Source organism: Hevea brasiliensis, chromosome 9, assembly GCF_030052815.1.
Source record: "Hevea brasiliensis isolate MT/VB/25A 57/8 chromosome 9, ASM3005281v1, whole genome shotgun sequence".
Taxonomy (NCBI): Eukaryota; Viridiplantae; Streptophyta; class Magnoliopsida; order Malpighiales; family Euphorbiaceae; genus Hevea; species Hevea brasiliensis.
The window spans coordinates 8,993,488-9,015,519 of NC_079501.1; the positions used below are offsets into that span (position 1 = coordinate 8,993,488).

The 22,032-nt window shown below is 34.3% G+C and overlaps 1 protein-coding gene and 1 long non-coding RNA gene across 11 annotated transcripts; both read left to right on the forward strand.

The window, feature by feature from the left end:
- The first annotated feature begins 756 nt into the window (after positions 1–756).
- LOC110672144 (uncharacterized) lies at positions 757–7,579 on the forward strand. 10 transcript variants are annotated; one of them, XR_009151168.1, is made up of 5 exons: positions 757–4,494; positions 4,960–5,028; positions 6,176–6,452; positions 6,873–7,004; positions 7,314–7,579. It is a non-coding gene; the product is annotated as an uncharacterized LOC110672144 (long non-coding RNA). The 10 variants fall into 10 exon arrangements; XR_009151167.1 differs by having other exon boundaries at positions 760–1,251; positions 2,880–5,084; XR_009151162.1 differs by having other exon boundaries at positions 761–4,833; positions 4,960–5,084.
- A 3,921-nt stretch (positions 7,580–11,500) lies between these two features.
- Positions 11,501–15,614, forward strand: LOC110672134 (protein indeterminate-domain 12). Its single transcript, XM_021834827.2, has 3 exons — positions 11,501–12,479; positions 12,570–12,966; positions 14,627–15,614. Exons 1-3 carry the CDS (start codon positions 12,296–12,298, stop codon positions 15,429–15,431), a joined length of 1,386 nt encoding a protein of 461 aa, XP_021690519.2. The 5' UTR covers positions 11,501–12,295; the 3' UTR covers positions 15,432–15,614.
- The last annotated feature ends 6,418 nt before the right edge of the window (positions 15,615–22,032 follow it).

The window sequence follows — 22,032 nt, forward strand, 5'->3', positions numbered from 1 at the left end:
TGTCGTGTTCTTTCTGCAAATGTTAAGGTCGGTGGTCATTTTCTTGATGCTGCATCTTTACCATGTAGATATTTTCATGTCATGTCCAACGCTGTTCTCATCAGTCATTTTCTTGGCAGCCGTGGGGCTCCTCACTGGTAATGCATATTAGATTCTTTCAACCATAGCCAACAAATGTGTGTGCATTATGTTCGTTCGTGTCGATCTAGTTGATGTCCTTGGGATTGTTACAGTATTGTAGTACCTAAAAAGCATAAGGAAAGGTACCTCTTCTGCAGCAAGCTCCATATGATCTTCCCTGCTTCAGAATTCAGATGCATCTGCAAATTATGATTTAATGGTACTATAATGATAGGTACTATGATTTGCAAGAATTTTTGTGGTTGTATAATCTTCATTAGTCATTTTCAGGTTGATCTTTGTAAAAAGAGGTTCAGACGTCACATGAAATCCTTGTTAACTACCTTATTTTAATTTTTTTTTTTTTTTTCATTATATAAACCAAGCAGAGGAACGTAAAATTTCAGTTGATTTAGCTCCATCGGTGACTTTTGCTCTAGCCGACTTAGCGCTACTGAAAATGAAATGAAGTTGTTCTATGAATTATGGCCGAAAGTGCAACTTTATGCCAAATGCTCTGCGAAAAAGGCTGCTTTTGTACATTTTCATACTCGAAAAAGCCCACCCCACCCTCCTGAAAAATTATTGCATACACTACTCGAAAATGAATGCATCCATCCTTTCCCGTGTTCGGATGAAATATTTCCAAAATTATCTGATGAAATTTATTTAAAAATATATTTAAAATAAATTTCACATAAATGTGAGTATCATATACCCTTTTTTAGCATCGTTTATTCTTATTAATTGAGATTGAATGCGTGGAATGCTAATCATTACAGTTCATGAGATCGAGCCATACCTTAACTTTTCTTTTCTTACATATAAACAAATTTCCTTCCACACCAAAAATTTTATGAATATGAAATATACCTGTAATATTTTATTATTTTTTAAAAAAATTATTCAGTATTATAAGGTATAGATATTTTCTCATAATTATGTAAGTGAGGTTTATTCTCCACGTTATTATATTTTGTGAGAAAGGCACCATTTTTTTTTAAAAGAAAAATTTAAGGAATGAATGAAAAACCGAACGGCTCTATGATCAATCCCCTTGTCACTTCTCGCTCAGATAGCAGCAGAAATGGCCGAACCTAATTGGCAAAGCTTTCGCGAGACGAGGGTTCAGTATCCAGTAATGCTGCTATTGTTTACTTTTCTTAACCTAAATTAGATTACTATTTTGATTATGGCCTGCTTTGATTACTTCCAGCAATGTTCAAATTCTCTATGCTTTCCTTATTTTCTTTCAACCGTGAGACTGTAATCAACTTTTCTTTTGCTACATTACTAAGAAGCTTAACGGAAATCGTGAACGATATATACTACTGTGGGTTGGATTTTTCAGTTGGCTTTTGTGTCTACTGTTGAATTGGGTTATGTTGAGTATTATTCTTTTCTTTTTGGAGTTTATGCAATATTAGAATTGATTAAATGCCTCCTGAATTAATCAATTCTAGAGTTGTTGTTAGTTGCGTATTTATCTCCATTTAGTTTGTGCTAAGCTAAGCTGATTTCAAGTCACTGTGGTTAAGGATTGTCATGTATAATCACTTCAGAACTTGGTCTGACTATAGAGATTACACTTTAGGGTACTTGGTAGCAATATGCAGCTTTCCTCGCATTAGTCATTCTAGCTCTGCTTAGCTAGGAAGATGGGTGAATTAAATGTTCAAATTGTGAATTCCTCAAAACAATATATTATTTTCTGGGGAATTATGGCCAATTTCTTATTTGTGAAGCATGTTAATAACTCACCAGTAATTAGATAAGCTTCTTTTTCATTTCATGGAATGATTTCAACCAAAACATGCAATTGCTTCAATATTATCTTGTCTGGATAATTGTTAGGAAATTAGAACCACTGCATACATGTATTTTTGTGATATAGTTTGACCACATGACATTCTGGGGTTTTGCTAGGGACAGATTATTAATTGATCCATTCTTGATTCTGAAAGGTGTATTTTCGTAGATGCTATGTTGCTTATACTATTGTGATTCACTTGTAAATTGATTTCATGTTCTTACGTTGCTGATGTTCAGTCAATTAGATCATGACTTCACATGCTTCTGGAAGAAACATTATTTGTTCATCCTCATTACTGTGGCAATTATTTCCATTTTTTTTCCATTTTTATGCATATTTTTGGTGACAAGTAAAACATTATGTTGTAGACTAATAATCTAGCATTTTTATAGTTGTTTGTGGACTATGCACTTCATATTTGGATTTGTACAAGTTACTTACTATATATATCAGATTACAGTATTTATCTGGTCATTGACTTACTCTTCTTTGTTGAAGTATTGTTCTAGTTACCAGGAAATATGAACCCCACAACCACCACACCAACCGCCCCCGCCCCGCCCCGCCCCTCCCCGCCCCCCCCGGGCTCTCCCTCCTCCCTCTCTTCTTTCTCTTTCCTTTGGCAATGCATTGACAATTTGCTTGAGAACTTATACAGTGAATTGAGAAGCTTAGTGATGTAGACATTTGCATTTGGAGTGCCCTCAAATCATAGCTGAAGCACATTGTCAAAGCCAAAAATTGCCTAATTACATGGTCTTTTTCTCAAAATTGTTGGATAAGTCACCAAAACTCATGTCTGTTTGGCATGTTATGTTTGTAATTTGATTATTCATTTTACAATTTGTTTTAGCATCATATGGTATTTCTCTTGATATTTTGCCAGTTGCACTCTTGTGGCAAAATGTCACCTCAAAAATGTTATCTTTAAAATTCATTACCTCAGTGGATTATGCAATTGAGATGTGTGATGAGGTGAATGCAGAAGAAATACCTTCTTGAAATTAGAAACCCTCTGTGAAGGACCCTCCAAATGATTCTCTGCTGTTGAAGGGTAAATTATTTCTTTTCTCTGAAGTTATCGATGCTTGTATTATGAGGTGATAAGAATTGGCTGCTTTTCTTTAGTTGGGTGGACAACTGTAAAATAAAATAAAATAAAAAGAAGCAACACAAAGATAAATTGGCTATCAAGTTTTTCTATCTGGTTGCATAATTACACTTTCTCTAGTTTTCTACTGTTATTTCTCAATGTTGTTGCTTTATTAAAGCTTATAAGTTCTCACCATGCAAGCACTCACATGGAGAGGATCTCATCAGAGTTATTGTAAGTGTATTGTTATTGATATCAGCAAATGGAAAATTAACAACTTCAAGCAATACAATAGAAATTTGATAAAAAATGATTGCAGCACAACTTCACTAAAAAGGTAAGTACCATTTATTAAGGAATCAAGAACAGAGTGTTTGTGGTTCTTGTCAACTGTACCATAAGAATGTTTCAACACCAAAGTCTGCTTATGAAGTTTCTTTATTACTTAATCTTCTGGTGGATCTGTCTTCAAAGTTTACATCTGCATGGCATCATTAGACTAAAGTTGTAATGTTTGCAACATGCTTTAATACCTTGTCTTTTATATCTTGATACATTCTGCGATGGAGATTTTTATGTGTTGATATGCCTTGTTAAAGCACAGAAAATTCTTTGTTGAAGGATCCAAAGATTCTTTGCAATTAAAGGGTAAATGCTTTCTTTCTAGAAACAATTTAGGGACGCTCTTGTCATAAAATGATGAGGAATAACCTTTTGCCCTTAAAAGGGGTTCATAACTGTTTGTAAAAGGAGAGAAGACAGATAATGGTTGTCAATTTGATATTTGGTAGAGCATCTCGTAATATGATAGTGAATGAAATCATTTGTCATTTACATGGAAAAGGATAAAAAAAAAAATTATGACTATATTTTAACATGATGATGGGCTACATAGTGAATAAGTGATTCTGAGCTTATCAATAAGACAGCTTGGAGACTGGTTGATCACATGGTGTTTATTGTGCATGTCAAACCACGGGATCTAATGATTGTGATTAGAGTGAACACAATTAGCAGATTGGGATGAATGATTTAGTTCCTTTTATTAAAATAAGACATCAACTTAGCAGAAAAGATAAATGGAAGTGATTGGGTAAGAAGTAACTTAATTCACCTCTGTATCTTGTTATCTAATTGGTTATGGATTCAAGCTTAAGACAGAAAGAAGAATCTAATGACGTGGGTTTGTATAAACATCTGAAATTTAAAAGAGAATTGAAGTTACAATAAATGAATAGTGACATTTTACTGTATATGCATGTGAATGCTGAGTAATTCAATGCATGTTTGTGTACTTATAGTAACTGTATAATGTATTCACTATCATATAAGTTTCTTTATAAATAGTATTGTGATGCATGCTACCTACTCTCTCTCTCAAATTGATTTCTGTGTAGATATCCTTGATGGGACTGTTATTGTGCTATGGTAAAAGTCTGGGTGTTGCATCCTTATGGTGCAAGTTCAAGTAAGTGTTGTAACTGACTTGTCTGTAAATTATTCTCAAAATACTTAAATTGATTATAATTGTTTTATTCTCCTTACATCAGTGTTAAAGAGATGGATTATCTCCAAATTACCCTTTCTAGGACACCGGTTTGATGAGATCATAGATAGGCATGCGTATTGATTTGTATTATATGATATTTCCATAAATTAGAAGCAGAATGGAAATATAGAAAATAGGGCTGAATAGATACCTTATTCGTTGACCATTCTAAAAGATGCTAGTATTCTGGTAAGATGGGCAAGTTGAAGAGGCTGGTGCCTGACTTGGATGAGGCCAGTTGACAGTTCTATATATGTGGTAGGATGTCGTAATTGATGGCTTAAGGACCTGTCATTATCATCTCATTTTTGTCACAATTGGCCAACTTTCTTATTTTTAATTTCTCTCTTTGTTTCTCTGTCGCCAAAATTGACGTGTGTACAGGTATCGTTGATGGGACTGTTGCTTGGTGGTAAAAGTCTGGGTGCTGCAAACTTGTTGGTGCAAGTTCAAGTATTGAGTGCAATCACTGAATTTGCCTCTAAATTCTTCCTGAAATACTATAAACAGTAGGTTGTCATTAAATTGTTCCTATGTTCATGTTTGGAATATTTCCAAGTTATCCATTCAAGGAAACCATTGATGAGATCGTATCGAGGTTATCTTGATGTACTCCTGTCTTTGTGTAACAGCCATTGGAAATTTTTGTTTCCTCTCTTTTAGATCTTTTTAAAAGGGTGTTTATTTTAACTTATAAGTTCTAAAAATAACTTTACCTGTTTGTTTATAACAACTTTTGGGCTTATAAGATAAAAAAATAAATTGGGAACCAATTTTTCTTTTCAGTGCTCATAAGCTAATTTGACCAATTATTTTATCGTGTTACCCTTATTTAATTTTTAAAATTTCTCCACCTCTCATTTAATATCCTTTTTATTAATTTAAACAATAAATATGCTTATAACTTACTTTTTATTAAAAATGTTAGTTACTTATTAACCACTTATAAGTACTTTAACTAAACACGTGGTTGTTTAAATTTTTAAATGCTTATAACCTTATATTTAAATGATTATAAGCACTAACTACTTATAAGCTAATTATCATAAGTTAAGTCAAACACCCTCTGACTTGCATTCATGAAAAAATTATTCTTACTCCCACCTTCTCTTTTTAGTGTCCTAGTGAGTGTGAGTGTATGTGTGTGGCATGCAAAAGGAATCTAGCAAAAATAGGGAGGAAACTCATTTGCTGAAATTTTTCTTAAGCAGAGTCTCTAGGGAGATAGCAGGCAAATAATAGGATTCTCTTTCATGGCAACATCAATTAGATTGTGTCTATCTGTAGAAGGACTAATATTTGGAACTTTTAGAGGGTCTCATAAGCAGCAGCTGTTGACAGGAAGTAAATGGTTGTAACTGTTGTCCTCACGGGTTGAGTAAAGAATGCAGACATGTCCAAAGATGCAAAGGAGAGAAACTAAATTGTGGTTTTTTTTTTATCTCTACTTGAGCATCTTGATATGATAGAAAGTGATGGCAACTTCTTGTAGACATGGTTGGCTAACACTAAGCATAAATCATACAGTTAAATAATTTAAAACTTATCATTTATTCATGTTCCTACATTGTCTTATGTTTTTGTCTTCGTTGAGTTGCAGATGCAGAAATTTGGGGTTTTCGCCGATGTACTTTGAACCTGGCATGAGCCTATGCCTGAAAGGAAGATGATCCACCATCCCTTCCCTTGCAAATGTGGAGAGAGAACTTAGTAAGTTGAATTAAAGCTGCCACTTGCACTATAGATATGAACTGTTGATTGTGGTAATGTTTCTGCCCAAGGTGAAAAATTTTTTCAGGGATGTTGCACAGTGTGCTTCAGCATATAAGATGTGACATGTGACTACCATAATGATTCCCAAATGCCCATTGAGCAAGGTATTGAACAAGGTAATATCTTTTTCTAGGTCTACTATGTATAGTTGTACACCCTATGATCTAATGCAAGGGAGGTTTAGGTTTGGCTAAGAATAAACTTTCTTAAATGATTGCCATTATCAACTTGCTCACTGATTTAAGATAGCAAAATTGGCCATATTGAGATTGCATAGCTCTCTATTGCATCTCTTCCCACTGGTTTTATAGGTCCTGTTTTCTATTTTTTAGTTACAAGTTTCTCTCTTTTCTATTCATCATTGATGTGTGTTTGTGTTTTCTGTGTGAAATGTGTTATAGCATTACAAAGAAAGTCATTGGCTAACATAGAAAGTTAAATTCAACTTAACTTTTAGCAAGAACAGGAATTTTATCGTTTTCTTTTATCAAGAATTTTGTTCTTTTGTTTTTGTGCCGGGAAAGATTGAGCTTCAGCAGTCTTCAGAATATAAAATCACAACAAAAGGAAAGCTCTGTGCTAATCTGCACCAGTCTGATTTGATTAAAATGGCTTACAAATTGAGAGATAGAAGCACACAGAATCATCTCAAGTAGGTCCGTGCACGTACCACCCTTTACCCTTGAAGTTAATTTCTAGTACATTGTTCCATAGAACAGTATGAATATAATGACTGAAATTGAAGTTGCATGTTTGGTTGTTATAAAATGTCCGCACGCTCAAGCTGTCAGGTTTAATTTAAAAAGGTAGAAGTATCTGCCTGTGAACAGTATGATAGTGCAATATCACGTGCCAATATAACAACTTGGAATGATGAGATGATTGTAGAGTCTTGTTTGTATTCCTGTTTGATGGGAAACTGGTTGAACTTCATATCTCTAACATTTCCATTTGTTTGTTCATAGGTGGGCTACTCAAACAAGGATAATCCTCTAGAAGAGTAAAGGGTCACATATTTTTCATACCTTAGCTGGGAATTCCTGTTATATACCATTATAATTTCAAGGAAGCTGCAAGGAGTGGAAAAATTATAGGCATGAATGTGGAAAATAAGTGTGTTGAATATTAATCTAGTAGTACTGGCCGACTTAACACTGACATAGGACCAGCAGAGAGAAGAGGCGAAGCAAGTAGGCAAAAATTGTTAATCATATCATCATTATTGATGCTATTCCACTTCCTTCTCTGAATTCCTGGGCCTACTCTTGATCTGCCCTGTTCTCTTATCATCCGTGACTACGAAACAGAACAAGTCAAATATATATATATTTAAAAAAAAAAAAAAAAAAAGGAAGGAAAGAAACTCTAATAATTCAAAGTGATAGTAGGGGATTTGATGTCGAGAGGGTGGTGAGGCACGCGCTAAGTGGGCCGGTGGGATACACTGATAGAAACCAGAAATGCTAAAAATGGCACGGCTGGTGTGTCCTGGCTGGCAGTCCCTTAATGAGCTATGGAAGTCTGTCTTGGAAGCACGTGAGTCTGACACGTGTATCGAGGTTGAGGTAGGGTCATTGTAAAGCACTCGTGAGTTATGACCGCATCAGGAATTTAAAAAAAAAAAAAAGGGAAAAAGACAGTTTCTCACCTTTCTCGTGAGGTCATGATAGTCCTTGGTGCCTGGAAACAAAAAAAAAAAAAAATGATAGTCCTTGGTGTGGGGCCCCCACCTCTATGTCCTCTTGACATGGGCCTTTTTTGGGATTTCTGGGCCTGCCATTTCGATCTATACCCCTCCACAGTGCAAACTCCTATATATTTTGGCCTATTTTTTAATATATATATATATATATATATATATATATATATATATATATATATGGGACTCAACAAAACCTTGTAACTCCTTGTAACTTGAATTTTCACCGAAAGGGTTCTTATATTCGAACTTTCATCATAAATGGCTGTCACTGTTTAACCTAATATATATATATATATATATATATATATAGAGAGAGAGAGAGAGAGAGAGAGAGAGAGAGAGAGAGAGAGAGAGAGTTGCCATATGGATTTGAATGAGAAGACCTTTAATATATATAATATTTTCTTAAGAGTACGCAGGGTAGCTGTGAAGAGACCTTGAAAAAGAAAGGTCTACATTTCAAGATTCCTAAAATTAATTTATTACATATACCTATTTAGATGTTACCTATTTCTATTTGACCCCGTGTATATATTATACATAGGTGGTCACTATGTGTGATCAATGAGATTAGTTATCAGAAAAAAGTGTATGATTATGCAAATAAATCTCAACTTAAAAAAAGAAGATTAAGAAATGTAGCTAGTAGAGTTTCAAATTTAACTTTTGCTTTGCATCGTTGACATGGGGTTATATGAGCTTATTAGCTTGATTGATTCTCGAAATCAGCTTTTGGTTGGGTTCTTTCTATGTATATATATATATATATATAAGAAAACAAAATGGGGAATGGCATACGAAGCTTCACCTTTGCTTCCAACACCATAGAAGAAATGGGTATGCAGGGCACAGGATGGACAACAAGGGACAAGGATAAAATCCATAGGGAGGACATTACAGAAAGATGTAAACATGTGTGCACCACTGCAATTATGTCTTATGTTGTACCCTTCGAGAGATAAGAAACCCAAAAACTGCATTAGAGAATCTGGTAATAGAAGAACCCGTGAAGAAAGCAATGGCCCACAAAAGACCTATTCTTTCCCTCCCGCTTATCAATGTGTATTGTATATGCTTCTCTCTCTCTCTCTCTCTCTCTCTCTCTCTCTCTCTCTCTACATGCACAGGCACAGCAAATAAGAAACATATATATTCACTAGTATTAGACTTAATTATTATATATCAATAACAAATTAACTTGAGATGAATTATTGATAATTGTTTCATGCATGATCTACTAATTAATTAATTAGCATGGAAATTGATCATCAACTTTTCACTTCAGAAAGATGACAGCTAATTCTAGTTAGTCTACTACTGAAATTTCCATAGGCGGACTACACCAAAAGTCTGGGGAAATTTGTTGTTCATGAAGGATAGGACAAACGTCACATCGATGGATTATTGACCACAATATTCTCAAAATGAAAATCTTTTATGTCATTATATATCATTCTTAATAATTTACAAAGAAAAAAAAGGAGGGATGATATGGAATCATGCTGTTGTTGAGGGCATGCTCTATTAATTATTAAATTCGCAAAAGGGAATGGAAATATATATATATATATATATATATATATATATATATATATATATATATATATATATTAAATTGGAAGGTTAAATAATGTAATATAGCTAGAATAGGATTATAATTTAGCCCTGCATGCAGGGAATATCACGATCAGTTGCTTTGCCCTTCCCAAGGAAGAAAGAAGTAAGAAAATTCTGTGCATATTTTTTTTAGGATTTTCAACATGCAAAGACAAGTGTTGACCACCTTGTTTCTGCTATGAGGTACATCTCAAACGCCAAGTTATAGGAGTGATACAGCCAAGGCTAGCATCTTTTTTTTTTTATTTGTGGTGAGGGGAGGGGGGGGGGGGGTGTGGGGGTTGGCGGCGGCGGGGGGGTGGTGTTAAAGGTGAATCAATGAAGCACAAATCTCATCTTATCGCCAAAAAAAAAAAAAAAAAAAGAAAAAAGAAAATAGAAAAAATGCAGCATGAATCTCAGCCCGAAAGCTAAACTGCTGATTCAAAAGATATTTGGAACAAAAGAGAACACATAGGATACCAAAGGATCCGTAAGAGCAACACTTGATGATGACTATATGTCCCAGAGTTTAGAGTATTGATAGGTCCTATATATCTGATGAGAGGCTAATGGATTGTTTTTTGCATGGTTTTATCTGCCTTTAAGCTGCCATTTTTAGGCCACGCATGCCCTCTAAAGAAAGAGAATTGCTCATGTTGCAATAGGCCACTGTAATTATAGAATTTCTAACAAATATTATTATGTTTGTTTAAAGAAGGGGATAAAAAGGTCAATCTACAATTCATGGCTTTAGATTTGGGTTTGGAATAAAAAAAAATAAAAAAAAAAAGATAGAAAAGAGGAATAAAAGAAGAAGAGAGCTTCCAAATTCTCTCCCTTGGTGGGGTTTGCTCGAGCACTTTCACCACACACTAGGATGTGCGCGAATAATTACAAAAGAAAGATAGACAGAAAGGAAATGAAAAATCCTCAACAAATAATGGGAACAAGAAATTCATTTAGATTCCACACATCAACAATAATAGAATATAAACATTCATGTTAATTATTACAGAACATTAAAAGCGAAAAAGTAAACTTTGATATATGTAATAATTATGATCTCTAATAGATATAAAATTTTGCTAGAACAACTCAACTCAACTCAATTCAACTAAACTTTTATTCTAAAAATTTGGGGTCGACTATATGAATTCGCTTTTTTCACTCTAAACGATTTTGGGTTAAATCCTCAGAAATTAAGGTGTGACGAAATTTTTACGCTGTTTGTCACCTACAGCAACCCTCCTCCTTTATCCGGGCTTAGGATCGGCTAAGCGCAAATTACTTAGACAGAGTTAAAATTTTGCTAGAACATGAAAGTAAAATCCATTTGTACTTATTCAGTTGAAATTTAATTATAGGATAAATAATTTTTCGTTTCATAATGCCTCCAATAAAAAAAGGTGATCATGTGCGATTAAATGTTTGGATATAATTAAGCTGAGAAAGCCAATCAATAGATCAATCATGTTAGTTGTGGGGTATTACAGAAAAGGTTGAGAAGGCCTATCTCTGTACTTATTTGCCTTTGCCATGTGATATCTACATAGATTTTTTAGCTTCTAATTTTTCAAAGTTAAGGATTGGGAGACTCAAAATTCATTCTTAAAAAATTAAATGTTGGTGGAAAAATATTTTGAAAATTTATTTAATCAATTATTTTAAAATTTTAATAATTCAAATGTGTCAAATTTAATTATAAATTAATTTTTAATCACTGCAAAAAATAACCTAAACCTTTGGGAAGCAATTCCTCCTTTTAATATCACTCCATTCCATTCAAATCAAGGTCCTTTTAGGGTTTGGGTGTTTTATAACAGGAACCAAGGAAAAGGCAGAAAGTGCCAACGTCAGACACCAAAAGAAAAATTATTAAAGAAATAATAAAGACAGGTTTGAAAAGAAATTTGTTTATGAAGATGAGTTTTTTCTTAGTCTTTGCTCTCGTCTCTCTCTTTCTCTCTCTACTTTTGTAGAATTCTTAATCATTTTTGAGTTTGCTAGCTTTTTTTTTTTAGCTTTTTTTTTTTTCACTAATTTGCCACCCCTCTTCCTCGGTCTGCCACTACAATCATCATCTTCTTTAATCTATTATCTACAAGAGACCCAGCTCCTGATATATAATTTCTCTTTCATTTTCTTGGTATCCCTAAGTAGAGATGTATAGAGAGAAGAGGGTTATATAGGGAGGGTTTAGAGGAAAAACCATCTTATTGTCTGTTATTTCTATGTTTGATTGCATGTTGAGCTCCTAGATGGTTTTAGTGAGAGAGAGAGAGATTGGAAAGAGATATATCTGAATTGGGTTGCAGTGTTGCTCAGACAAGCAATCCATGGCTAGATAGCGACTTGGAGAATAACCCATCATCATCATCTCTTAACGAGATTTTGCTTTTGCTATCCAATGAATGATGCCTTTCTGTTTCTGTAATTCACTGCCACCTGTTCATAAACAAAGTTGTGTTTAGTTGTGTCCAAAGCTGGGATTCTTTATTTCTGGGGCTGCCCTTAGTTTTCTTGTTGTTTCTTCAAAGGTGCAAAGTGGGCACTTGTAGAAGGGTTAAATTGGTAGAAAGATATCAAACAAAAACAAAGAAACCGTTTCTTGTTTTTTTTCTTCTTGGAGTTTTCTTGTTCACAGGCATGTTCCCAGTAGCCATGTCCAATTCAACTGCTTTGTCTGAGGATGCTAGTGTTTCTACCGGTAATAGAGTTCAGGATTTTTGTGGCTTAAATCCAGTAGTTTCCACTGTTTCTCCTCAGCAGCAGCAGCAGCAGCAGCAGCAACCCAAGATAAAGAAGAAGAGAAGCCTACCAGGAAATCCAGGTAAGTTCTTCTCTTAATTTCTTCAATCTCAATTTCGTATTAGATTTGTATATATATATTTTTTTTCATTATTGGTTGATGGTGTTCCAGACCCAGATGCTGAAGTGATAGCATTATCTCCAAAGACCTTACTAGCTACCAATAGATTTGTGTGTGAGATCTGCAACAAAGGGTTTCAGAGAGATCAGAATCTTCAACTTCACAGGAGAGGACACAACCTTCCATGGAAGCTGAAGCAACGAAACAGTAAAGAGATAAAAAAGAGAGCCTATGTTTGCCCTGAGCCATCGTGTGTTCACCACCATCCTTCAAGGGCTTTGGGTGACCTCACGGGTATCAAGAAACACTATTGCAGAAAACATGGAGAGAAGAAATGGAAGTGCGAAAAGTGTTCAAAGATCTATGCTGTTCAATCAGATTGGAAGGCTCACTCTAAAACCTGTGGAACTAGAGAGTATAGATGTGACTGTGGAACCCTTTTCTCCAGGTATTTTTCTTTCTTTCTTTCTTGCTTCTTTTTCTTGGTCTTTTCTTTTTTTTTTTTCAAAAGTATATAAAAATAAATAAATGTTCTTTTTGGTCTTTCTATTTTTATTATGTTCGTCTGAAATTCCCAATGTTCCCTTGTTTAATTACGAGCTTTGATGTTTCAGAGATTCGTAATTTTGGACTCATTTTGGAATTCACAGCAAATATTGGTCTTTTGTTCAAAGTACGAAGTCTCATGTCTTTAGAATAGTGTTTGTATTTTGTTTCAATCGGTTTGTTTTTTACAAGAGCTGGTAAGCTCTGCATGGAATATATCTGAAGCTTAAATATATTGGCAGGTTGCATAGAACTGGACACCATTAATACCAGTGTCTGTCACAGATGACATAACAAGAGTAACTGAAAGCAATATCTCTGAAAATCTGAACCTGCCAAGTTCCCATTTGAAAAGAACAAAAAGAAATAAAAACATACATAATCCTTTGTTCTACATTTGGTTTGTCTTTAATCCAAGTGCATTACTTTTTGCTGTGTCCTTTGCATTGAATGCCCGAGTGGGCACTGATTAAGATTTTTCTTCTTTGTGTTTGTGTAATAACATATACACAAAATATCTTTCATGTTTTAACTGGCAATAGAGAGGATGCTTGCCTTGACTTGTTTGGTTCTTGCATTTTTCCAGTGTGTTTACCCCTTTTGGTACTTTGTAATTGAGTGACTGCAGTCTCAAAAACAATGATGAATATCTCTGCTTGTCCAAGAAAAAGTGAAGGGTAAAAGATCTTAATTGCTTTTTTGGGTTTTCATGGCTGAGAAAACCCGTGATACTATTTTCATGAAGCATGCTATCATTTAGTTGCAGAACACTGAGGCTCTGACTCTTGATCATGATGACGAATAATCTACAAAAATATCTGATATTCTGAATTGATTTCATTTTCCTTCATCCATAATAGGATATATACTTTCATCAAAAAAACAAAAAGGATATATATTTGTGGTTTCAATTTGCATATCTTTGTTAAATGCACGAGTACAAGTTTCAAAGGACTTGAAATTTCTTGAAATGTTGAGCCTCACCATCCATATATGCCTACTTCCCCATGCATGCCAGTGATGCCACTCATCAATCGATTGCCTACATTGCATCTCTCTCTCTCTCTCTCTCTCTCTCTCTCTCTCCCTCTCTCTCTGTGCTTTAGTTTTGACCAAAAAAGATAACTCGACAGTCTCTACTTTTGCATTTTCTTGCTTTATGAGAATCATTTATCCATCCAATCCGCATGCATGACCCGTATACAGTGTAAAACTTTCCCTGCCTGTTACTTGTAAAGCATCAAGAAACTAAAAGAAATTATAGCCCAATCAGTTTCACTTTGCTTAATTAACCTCATATTCTTAATCGACTTCGTTATTTCTCTTATCCTATCGAATTGAGAATAATCTATCCCATTTTCATAATTCATATCATATATATGCACATGCTGCAAATATAAATCAAATCAAATGCTATACCCATTAGCAAGTAATCTCATCATTCTCCATGGCTTGTTCATCTTTGGCTAATTAAGCATTTTCAAAACTTTATGTATAGTCATTTTTGTTTCTGATATTAATTCGTTCTCTCTTTTTTTTTCGCTTGGATTTTGAAACCACAGGAAGGATAGCTTCATAACTCACAGGGCATTTTGTGACGCGTTAGCAGAAGAAAGTGCAAGACTCTCAGCTCACCAATTAGTTACCACAAATCCAACTGCCCAAACTCTTCTTCTGCAAAACCCACAATCCCACAATTCTCTCTTCCCTTTCACTACCCACCATCATCATCAGCTCTCCCTCAACCCCTGGGACCCACCACCTCATAACCCTAGCAACCCTACTCAAAACCCAGTTCAAATCAAGCCTGAAACTCAACATTTCCAGCTTGCACCAGTCTTCCGAGAACCGCCACCATCGTTGCCAACCCACCAGGGTTTGATAACCTCACCGTTCCAAAGCCTATCAAACCCTGCCGTGTCGGCCTCATCGAACCACCTGTCAGCCACTGCACTTCTCCAAAAGGCTGCAACTGTGGGTGCAACTCAGACAGTGGGTCCCAGTTACACGACCCAATTGGACATGGGCGATTCGAGGCCGGTGAGTCAGGCCGTGGGTGACTCAGTGGGTCAAATCCCTCGTCAGGGATCTTACCTGGACCATCTGGCCGCGTGGCAGAAGAATGACCGTTTGACAAGAGACTTTCTGGGTCTGACCGGTGACGGCCACGCTGCCAATGGCAATGGAAACGTGGCGAATGGGAATGGTGGTGTTAACGTTGTCATCAATGTGAGGGAAATGCTAACGTACACAGGAGGAGTAGGATTGCAGCAATACAGTGAGAGAGACCACACACTGTTGAAACCCCATGGTTTTGGATGCCCCCGACAACCTCCCCCCTCCTCGGAAGCGTGGGGTGACTGCTAAGTGCAGAAATGGTAGAACAGTAATTAAGTTTTTGCTTGCAAATGTGTAAAATGACAGAAATACCCTCAGTTTCCTTGCCTTTAAAAATATGACAAGAAGAGTTGAAGAAGGATCGATCTTCTTGTCATGTGACCCTCATCTTTTATTTTATGCTTCATATAATTACATCGTTTGTTTCAGACATTTCTAAATGCTTTAATGCTTTTAGTTTCTTATATAATAATGGATTTAAGTCCATTTCTGCATTGCAATTCAAGCAAACTGTCTTCTCACGTAATTCAAGAACATAAAACATAGTTGTCGAAAGAAAATGTTGTTGGTATATAAACATGTTATAGATCAGGAAAAGCTGCATGAGGACGGTGGTAGCCTTGTAATTTGGGTGAGGGTTGTAAAAAATAATAATAATAAAGAAGAATAAACAGTCACGTGCAGAACATAAAGGATATGATGGGTTTTTCAAATTTCTAGTAAACTGATAAATTTAGGTGATGTCCCATCTTTATCTGGACAGCTATGGTTCACAAGACCATACTGCAATTTGCAATATAGAGATCATGGGAGATGAAGGGAAGGGAGAAGGGTATTTTTGTCTTGTCCTGGTTGGTCGAAAGGTAACTAGCATAGTATAATGGGCCTCGCGCACCTACCCTAAGATTTATAATTTAATTACAATAGAAAATATTTTTAGCCCAAAACACTTTTTAATATCAAACCAAGATTGAACACTATTTTTAAATAGCCTCATATTTATTAGGACACTGTGACATGGTATCGCCTAAAGCCATTCGTATAATAATTAACGTTCTCTTCATGGTTGATGAACTTAAAAGACGTACAAAGGAATGCAACACATGCATGCAATAGATTTACAGTTATGCCCTCAAGTTCCAAGGAAATGACTAGAGAGATGTGTGCGTGTGTGTGAGTGATGATTAAAGAAGATGATTAAAATGGGAGAGAGTATATTCTAGGGTTGAAATACTTGCTCTAAGCAAAGATAAGCGAGTACAAGACGTGAGATTAGGTAAGCATGTGTAGGTGAAGGGGGCCATACCTTTTACTCTTGGGATTGACGAATGTGCCCCCCAAACCAAACCCCAATATTGTATTTGACACTGATTGATTTGCCCTTTTTTCATTTCATGTCATGCAAGGTTTTCTGGGAGATGAGACCTCTCAATTATTCTCAACGAATTCATATCTTTGGAAAAAAAAAATAATAAATTCAAGTCCTCCGATTTTCAACATTAAAGACTGATAATAATGATTTTTTTAATTTAATTATCATATATCCTTGTCCAAATTAAAATATAAATAATTAAACAATAAAATTAAGCCTCTTTCAATAAAAAAAAATGAAAAAATAATTAATTGCCATCAAGTACAAACAATCCAAATGATAATGGGGTAGGAACTTGCAGCTGTCTAAATTGAAGAAGTCCGTATGGTTTCTGCTGAAAAGACACAATTGGAAATTTTCGTCCTGTAATTTCATCAAGTGACCAATAAATAAGCTTGCATAGTTTTCAAAAATGAAGCATGTCAACACATTCACACTGACAAATTAAAATAAAACTAATATGGGATCCTAATCCTAATTAAATTACAACAACCTACAAGAGAGGTAATTAATATTAGTATTCAAATTAGTCATTATCATTTCTCATTTGTTTTCATAAATTATGTTGAAAATAGCAATCCTAATTGTTCAATTTTAATTAGATCGCATATTGCACAAACTATAGGGATTAGCAGTTTCCAAGAATTTCTTTTCCTCAATAACTTTATGATACTGTGAGTGAAAAAAATTTGATAATTTCAAAGAAATGTAGCCTTTTGTAAAGAGATGGCTGTAAAATTACCTGCTGTAAGTGTGGTGGTGGTCCGATACTTAGTGGTACTAAACCAAAAAGAAAAGAAAGAAGAGGAAATGTCAACGGTTATGAAAAGATGCTTAATACAACTTTTGAAAGTTTGAATTACAAATTCTCATTCTTTTTGATGACCCCTTTATCAATTTCTGTGCACGTCCCCATGTCACACAGCCTTTGCAAGGCAGCTTAACCTATACTTAGATTTACATTTTTAATCCTGGAGAAACAATCAGTAGATCGAAGAAAACAATCTCCATCTAAAATAGTCACGAGTTTTTCATATGATTACTAGGATTGATAGAGCATAAAGATCCCTTCTACTGTTTTTTTTTTTTTTTAATATTCTGAATTTGACATGATGATAGATACCAAGTAAATAATTGGTGCATGAAGGGCCTTGTGTTAATGGTTGAAGGGTTAGGTTGAAGGGTACTTGAGAAGTTAGAAGTGATGAATACAACTTCCATCCACTGGGGCAGATAAAGAATGGAAATCTTAGTTAGCAGTACCTAATTTAGTATATTCACCATGGCGAAGAGAGAGTAGACCTAGGGATTAATGAAAGGAGAGGGCTTTGGTATATCCAAGCTTTTAGAAAAGTATGTATAAGTAGCAGGTTTAAGGTACAACACATACCATTTGCCTGGTAAAAAAGACCGATCTTCTTCTTCTTCTACTTCTTCTTTTTTTTTTTCTTTTTTTTAATCTCCCTCTGCTACGCAACCAGACAAACCAAAAGTTTTTCTTGAATTACCTCTCTCCCGCGGGCCCCCCCCTCCCCCTCCTCTCTTAACATTGTTGGCTTGCATATGTCATCTTCCATTAGGGAATCTCATCCTAACAAACCTTCCTTTTTCCTCTTTTGCTTCCTTCCAGTCCTCATAATTACCAAAGCTTATTTTCTATGCTTTTCTCTTTTCCTCTTCTGCAAGTCCCCATGCAACTCAATCTTTTTCCACACTCATGAGACCCATTCAATTGAGAATAAAGAAAGAAATTTGCATCTCTATGGCCTCTTCCAGCATAATTGCATCTTTGATAGTTGCTTCGAAACAACATTTTCATTGACATTTTTGTCGTTCAGCCTCACAAATTTAGATAAAGAAGATAGCAACTGGCAAGGGATTTTTAATAAAAATAAAATGGAACAAAGAGAGAAAAAGGACAACATAAGAGACCTAAGACTAATGATTTTCACAAGTGGAATGCATCCAAGTTTCTATAAGCTAATAGCCATTTGCCTAAAAATCACATCCAAATGGAAGATTATGATCTAACACCCTACTACCACCAATTTTGCTCAAATTTATACCTGCAAGACAACTTGTCTGGGGAAAATTGCGATTGATTCTGCAAGATACAGGCACCCATCCTCTGAATATGCTATTCTTAGCTGTTACAATCTTGATGGACCATTTGGATTCCAAATCAGGGAACACATGATGTTAGCTGTGAAATAGCTTTCGCAAGTGCACGGGTCACAGTAGTATAGTTTTAAAATATCATTCCCACAGAGAATTGTGCTTAAATTGAAAATAAAAGAATAAGCTAATTAGAATGCTGAAATTTAAATATATTGGTAATGAAATTTAAAATTAAAATTGGTATTTGAGGAATTTAAGCCAAATCAAACAATCAATTAAACTAATTAAACTAGATGACTAAAATTTGAATTAAAATTACTAATTATCAAATTGAGAGGAATTAAATCTAACTTCAATAAAAATTAAAGTGATTCTAGAGATAGGGTTTTCAATATTGTTTGCATATTGTTTATCCCCAATTTAGCCAAACACATGAGAATTGCAATTTTAAGGGAAATCGATTCTTAGTTCTTTGAAACTTTTTTCAAGCATTTCAAAGTTGGTATTCATCAAATCAAACCATGTTTTCACTGTATTTTAAACCTGATAAAAACTCAATTAAAACTCTAATTAATTTTGAAAGTCCCCTTAATCTTTTTAGCTTATCTCTAACACCAAGAAAACTAAGTTTATTGTAAGATTATCTATCACAAACATTCACTTTTCAGTCCATTTGTTAAGGATTAAAATTTAAGTTAATGAGGGTCCATTCATCAAGCAAGACAACAAGCTAACAAGCAATAAATCAAAATACAGTAAATCTCATTTAAATGACTAAATCAGTTCAAAAATTACAATACAAAGTAATATTTACAGACCCATCTCTAGAATCTCAAGGATCTACTCACAAATCATGATTTCAAGACAAACTCAAGTATAGAAATGAAGAAAAAATGAAAATCTAAGTTAAGGGACAGAAAAATCCAGTAAAATGATGAAGAATCTGCTGCTAGAGTATTGCAGAAGGCGTCCTCTGCTGCTGCAAAATCGATCTCATGTGATCCTCTTCCTTTCTCTCTCTCTTGCAAAATCTCCTTATTTTTCCTCTCTTAAAGAAATAAAAAAAGGTGTTTATATTTGGTGCAGAGGTCTGCCCTAGAATGGGCTAAAAAAACAGAAGATTCTGGAGAAAATGATGTATTAAATCAAAGAGATGAAAGTGTCACGTCAGCAATTTTTATTAAAACGTCACAAAATGAGTCGGTTGTGTTGTGCTTTATGTTGCAAGTTATGTAACTTTCTGTCTGAGAAAAACTTCATATCTGACAACGACACAACCCGTGACACAAGCTGTGTCATAGGTTGTGTAACTTTCTATTTCTTTAACTCAACTTCAAAATTTTGCAATTCAACTCTACTTTCTTCCAGTTGGCTGCTCTGATTAAAATATACCAAAATTCTCCAAATTTAACCTACAAAATAAACAAGTTCCAAAAATTAAACTAAGAAGTGTAAAAAGACAAAATTAACTAAATATATGCTAATATCTACCGTAATTGCTATAAACAAGGGTAAATTATATGCAAAAATTATACCTAAATGATGATATAAAATGCATGCATTAAATTCCCTCATACTCAAACTCTTGCTTGTCCCCAAGCAAAATTTCATTAAAAATCATTTGGAAGGGAATAGAATCAGTCTTTGAAAACACAAAAATCACTAATCCAAAACACTAACTTACTTCTAGCCATCAACATTCCAAATTCTCACCAGCAAAGCACAAAGAATGAAGCAATCACTCTCAACAATTACAGAATAGCTAAGAATTAACCAACCAAACCAAGCAACAAATACCAACCAGCTATAAGAGTCAATTGTGCCTAAACAAATCTAAATGAAATAGATAGCCACTCTATCTCAAATAGATGGTGAGTAATGTATAGAGGATTATATTGCCAAACTCATATGCAAGCATAAAAGATCTAACTCCACTAATGTAACAAGCAATTTTCAAAGAATCATTAGGTCTTTTTAAGGGTTGTAATGGGGTCAAATAGGATAAAATTGTGGTTAACAAATAAAGGGATTAAGGAAAATAAAATATGAGAATAATACTAATTATGAAACTCAAAGTGCATCCAATATTCTCTTTTTTTTTTCCATATTTAATTTTTTTAATAATATATATATATATATTATTAACTCAAGAGGAAAGAAATTCACAATGAATCTCAAATGCTATCATAATGATTATATAAAGGGATTACTTTTTATACTCTTTTGATTTTGTAATTGTCCCTATTTCATGTCACACTCAAAATTACCTTTGGGATATTTTGGTGACCCCTTTTTTTTTTTTGCAATTTTTTCACAATTACTCTGGCACTTTTCAAGATGTTTCAATCCTCCATTTTTTTTTTATCATCTTCAAATTTTTTTTTATGTGCACTTAATTGCTAAAATATTATTCTCATAAATGGGTGGTAGTGTTTAGGTTTATGGCTAGGTAAATGATTTGGGTTCCAAAGAAATTAGGAAATTAAGGTTCAATGGGGTTTGTAAGAGTTGAAATGAAATTAAGATGAGTTAAGGCTAAATATGAGGTTTAAAATATGAAGGAATGCCTAAATCATATTCTTGTCAAATGCAAGCTAAAAATTTCGCTTTGAAAGATCTAAGATGCTTTTTCTAGGAATGGTGAGACAACAATAACCATTTTCTTCCTTAAAGGCTTATTCACACACTCAAGAACTCAAAATAACTAATCAGAATCTGCATATCTAAATTAATATATTAATTTTTAGCTATTAAATAAGAGGAAGAATAATGCTTAAGACTTTGTACCGAGCTGAAAACTTTTATTCCACTAACCATTTAGAGGCAAGTTAGATTACTTGAATAAGCAACTTCTGAAATTCAAAGACTGGTTTAAAATCCTTTTTTTTTTTTAGCAATCAATGAAATGCATGAATGAATGAATGTATAATGAACTTATATGCACTAAGTATGTATAACTAAGTGTATGAGACTATATGCAGTGTATATGTATGAATATGTACCAATATGAATTAATGAATGAGTATGTCACTATATGCAAATGAAAAAGAAAAATAATTTTTGTAAAAAATTTACCCTCTCCCCCATACTCAGAATGGACATTGTCCTCAATGTTAAAAGTATGCAAGGAATAGGATAATTTGGCTATAAATTTAATGGGTTCACTCAAATACTGTGCAGGAAATAGGTGGCTAATATGTGCATAAAGAATGGATATGTAAGCCTAATGAACTTAAAAGAAAGTGGATAAGGGGTACCCTATTTCATAAGTAGTAGCACAACTTTTGCTGAAAATAACACAAGCTGAGATAAGAATTGTTACCTCATTGAAGGTATAGCCAATTTAATTAAAGAAAATAT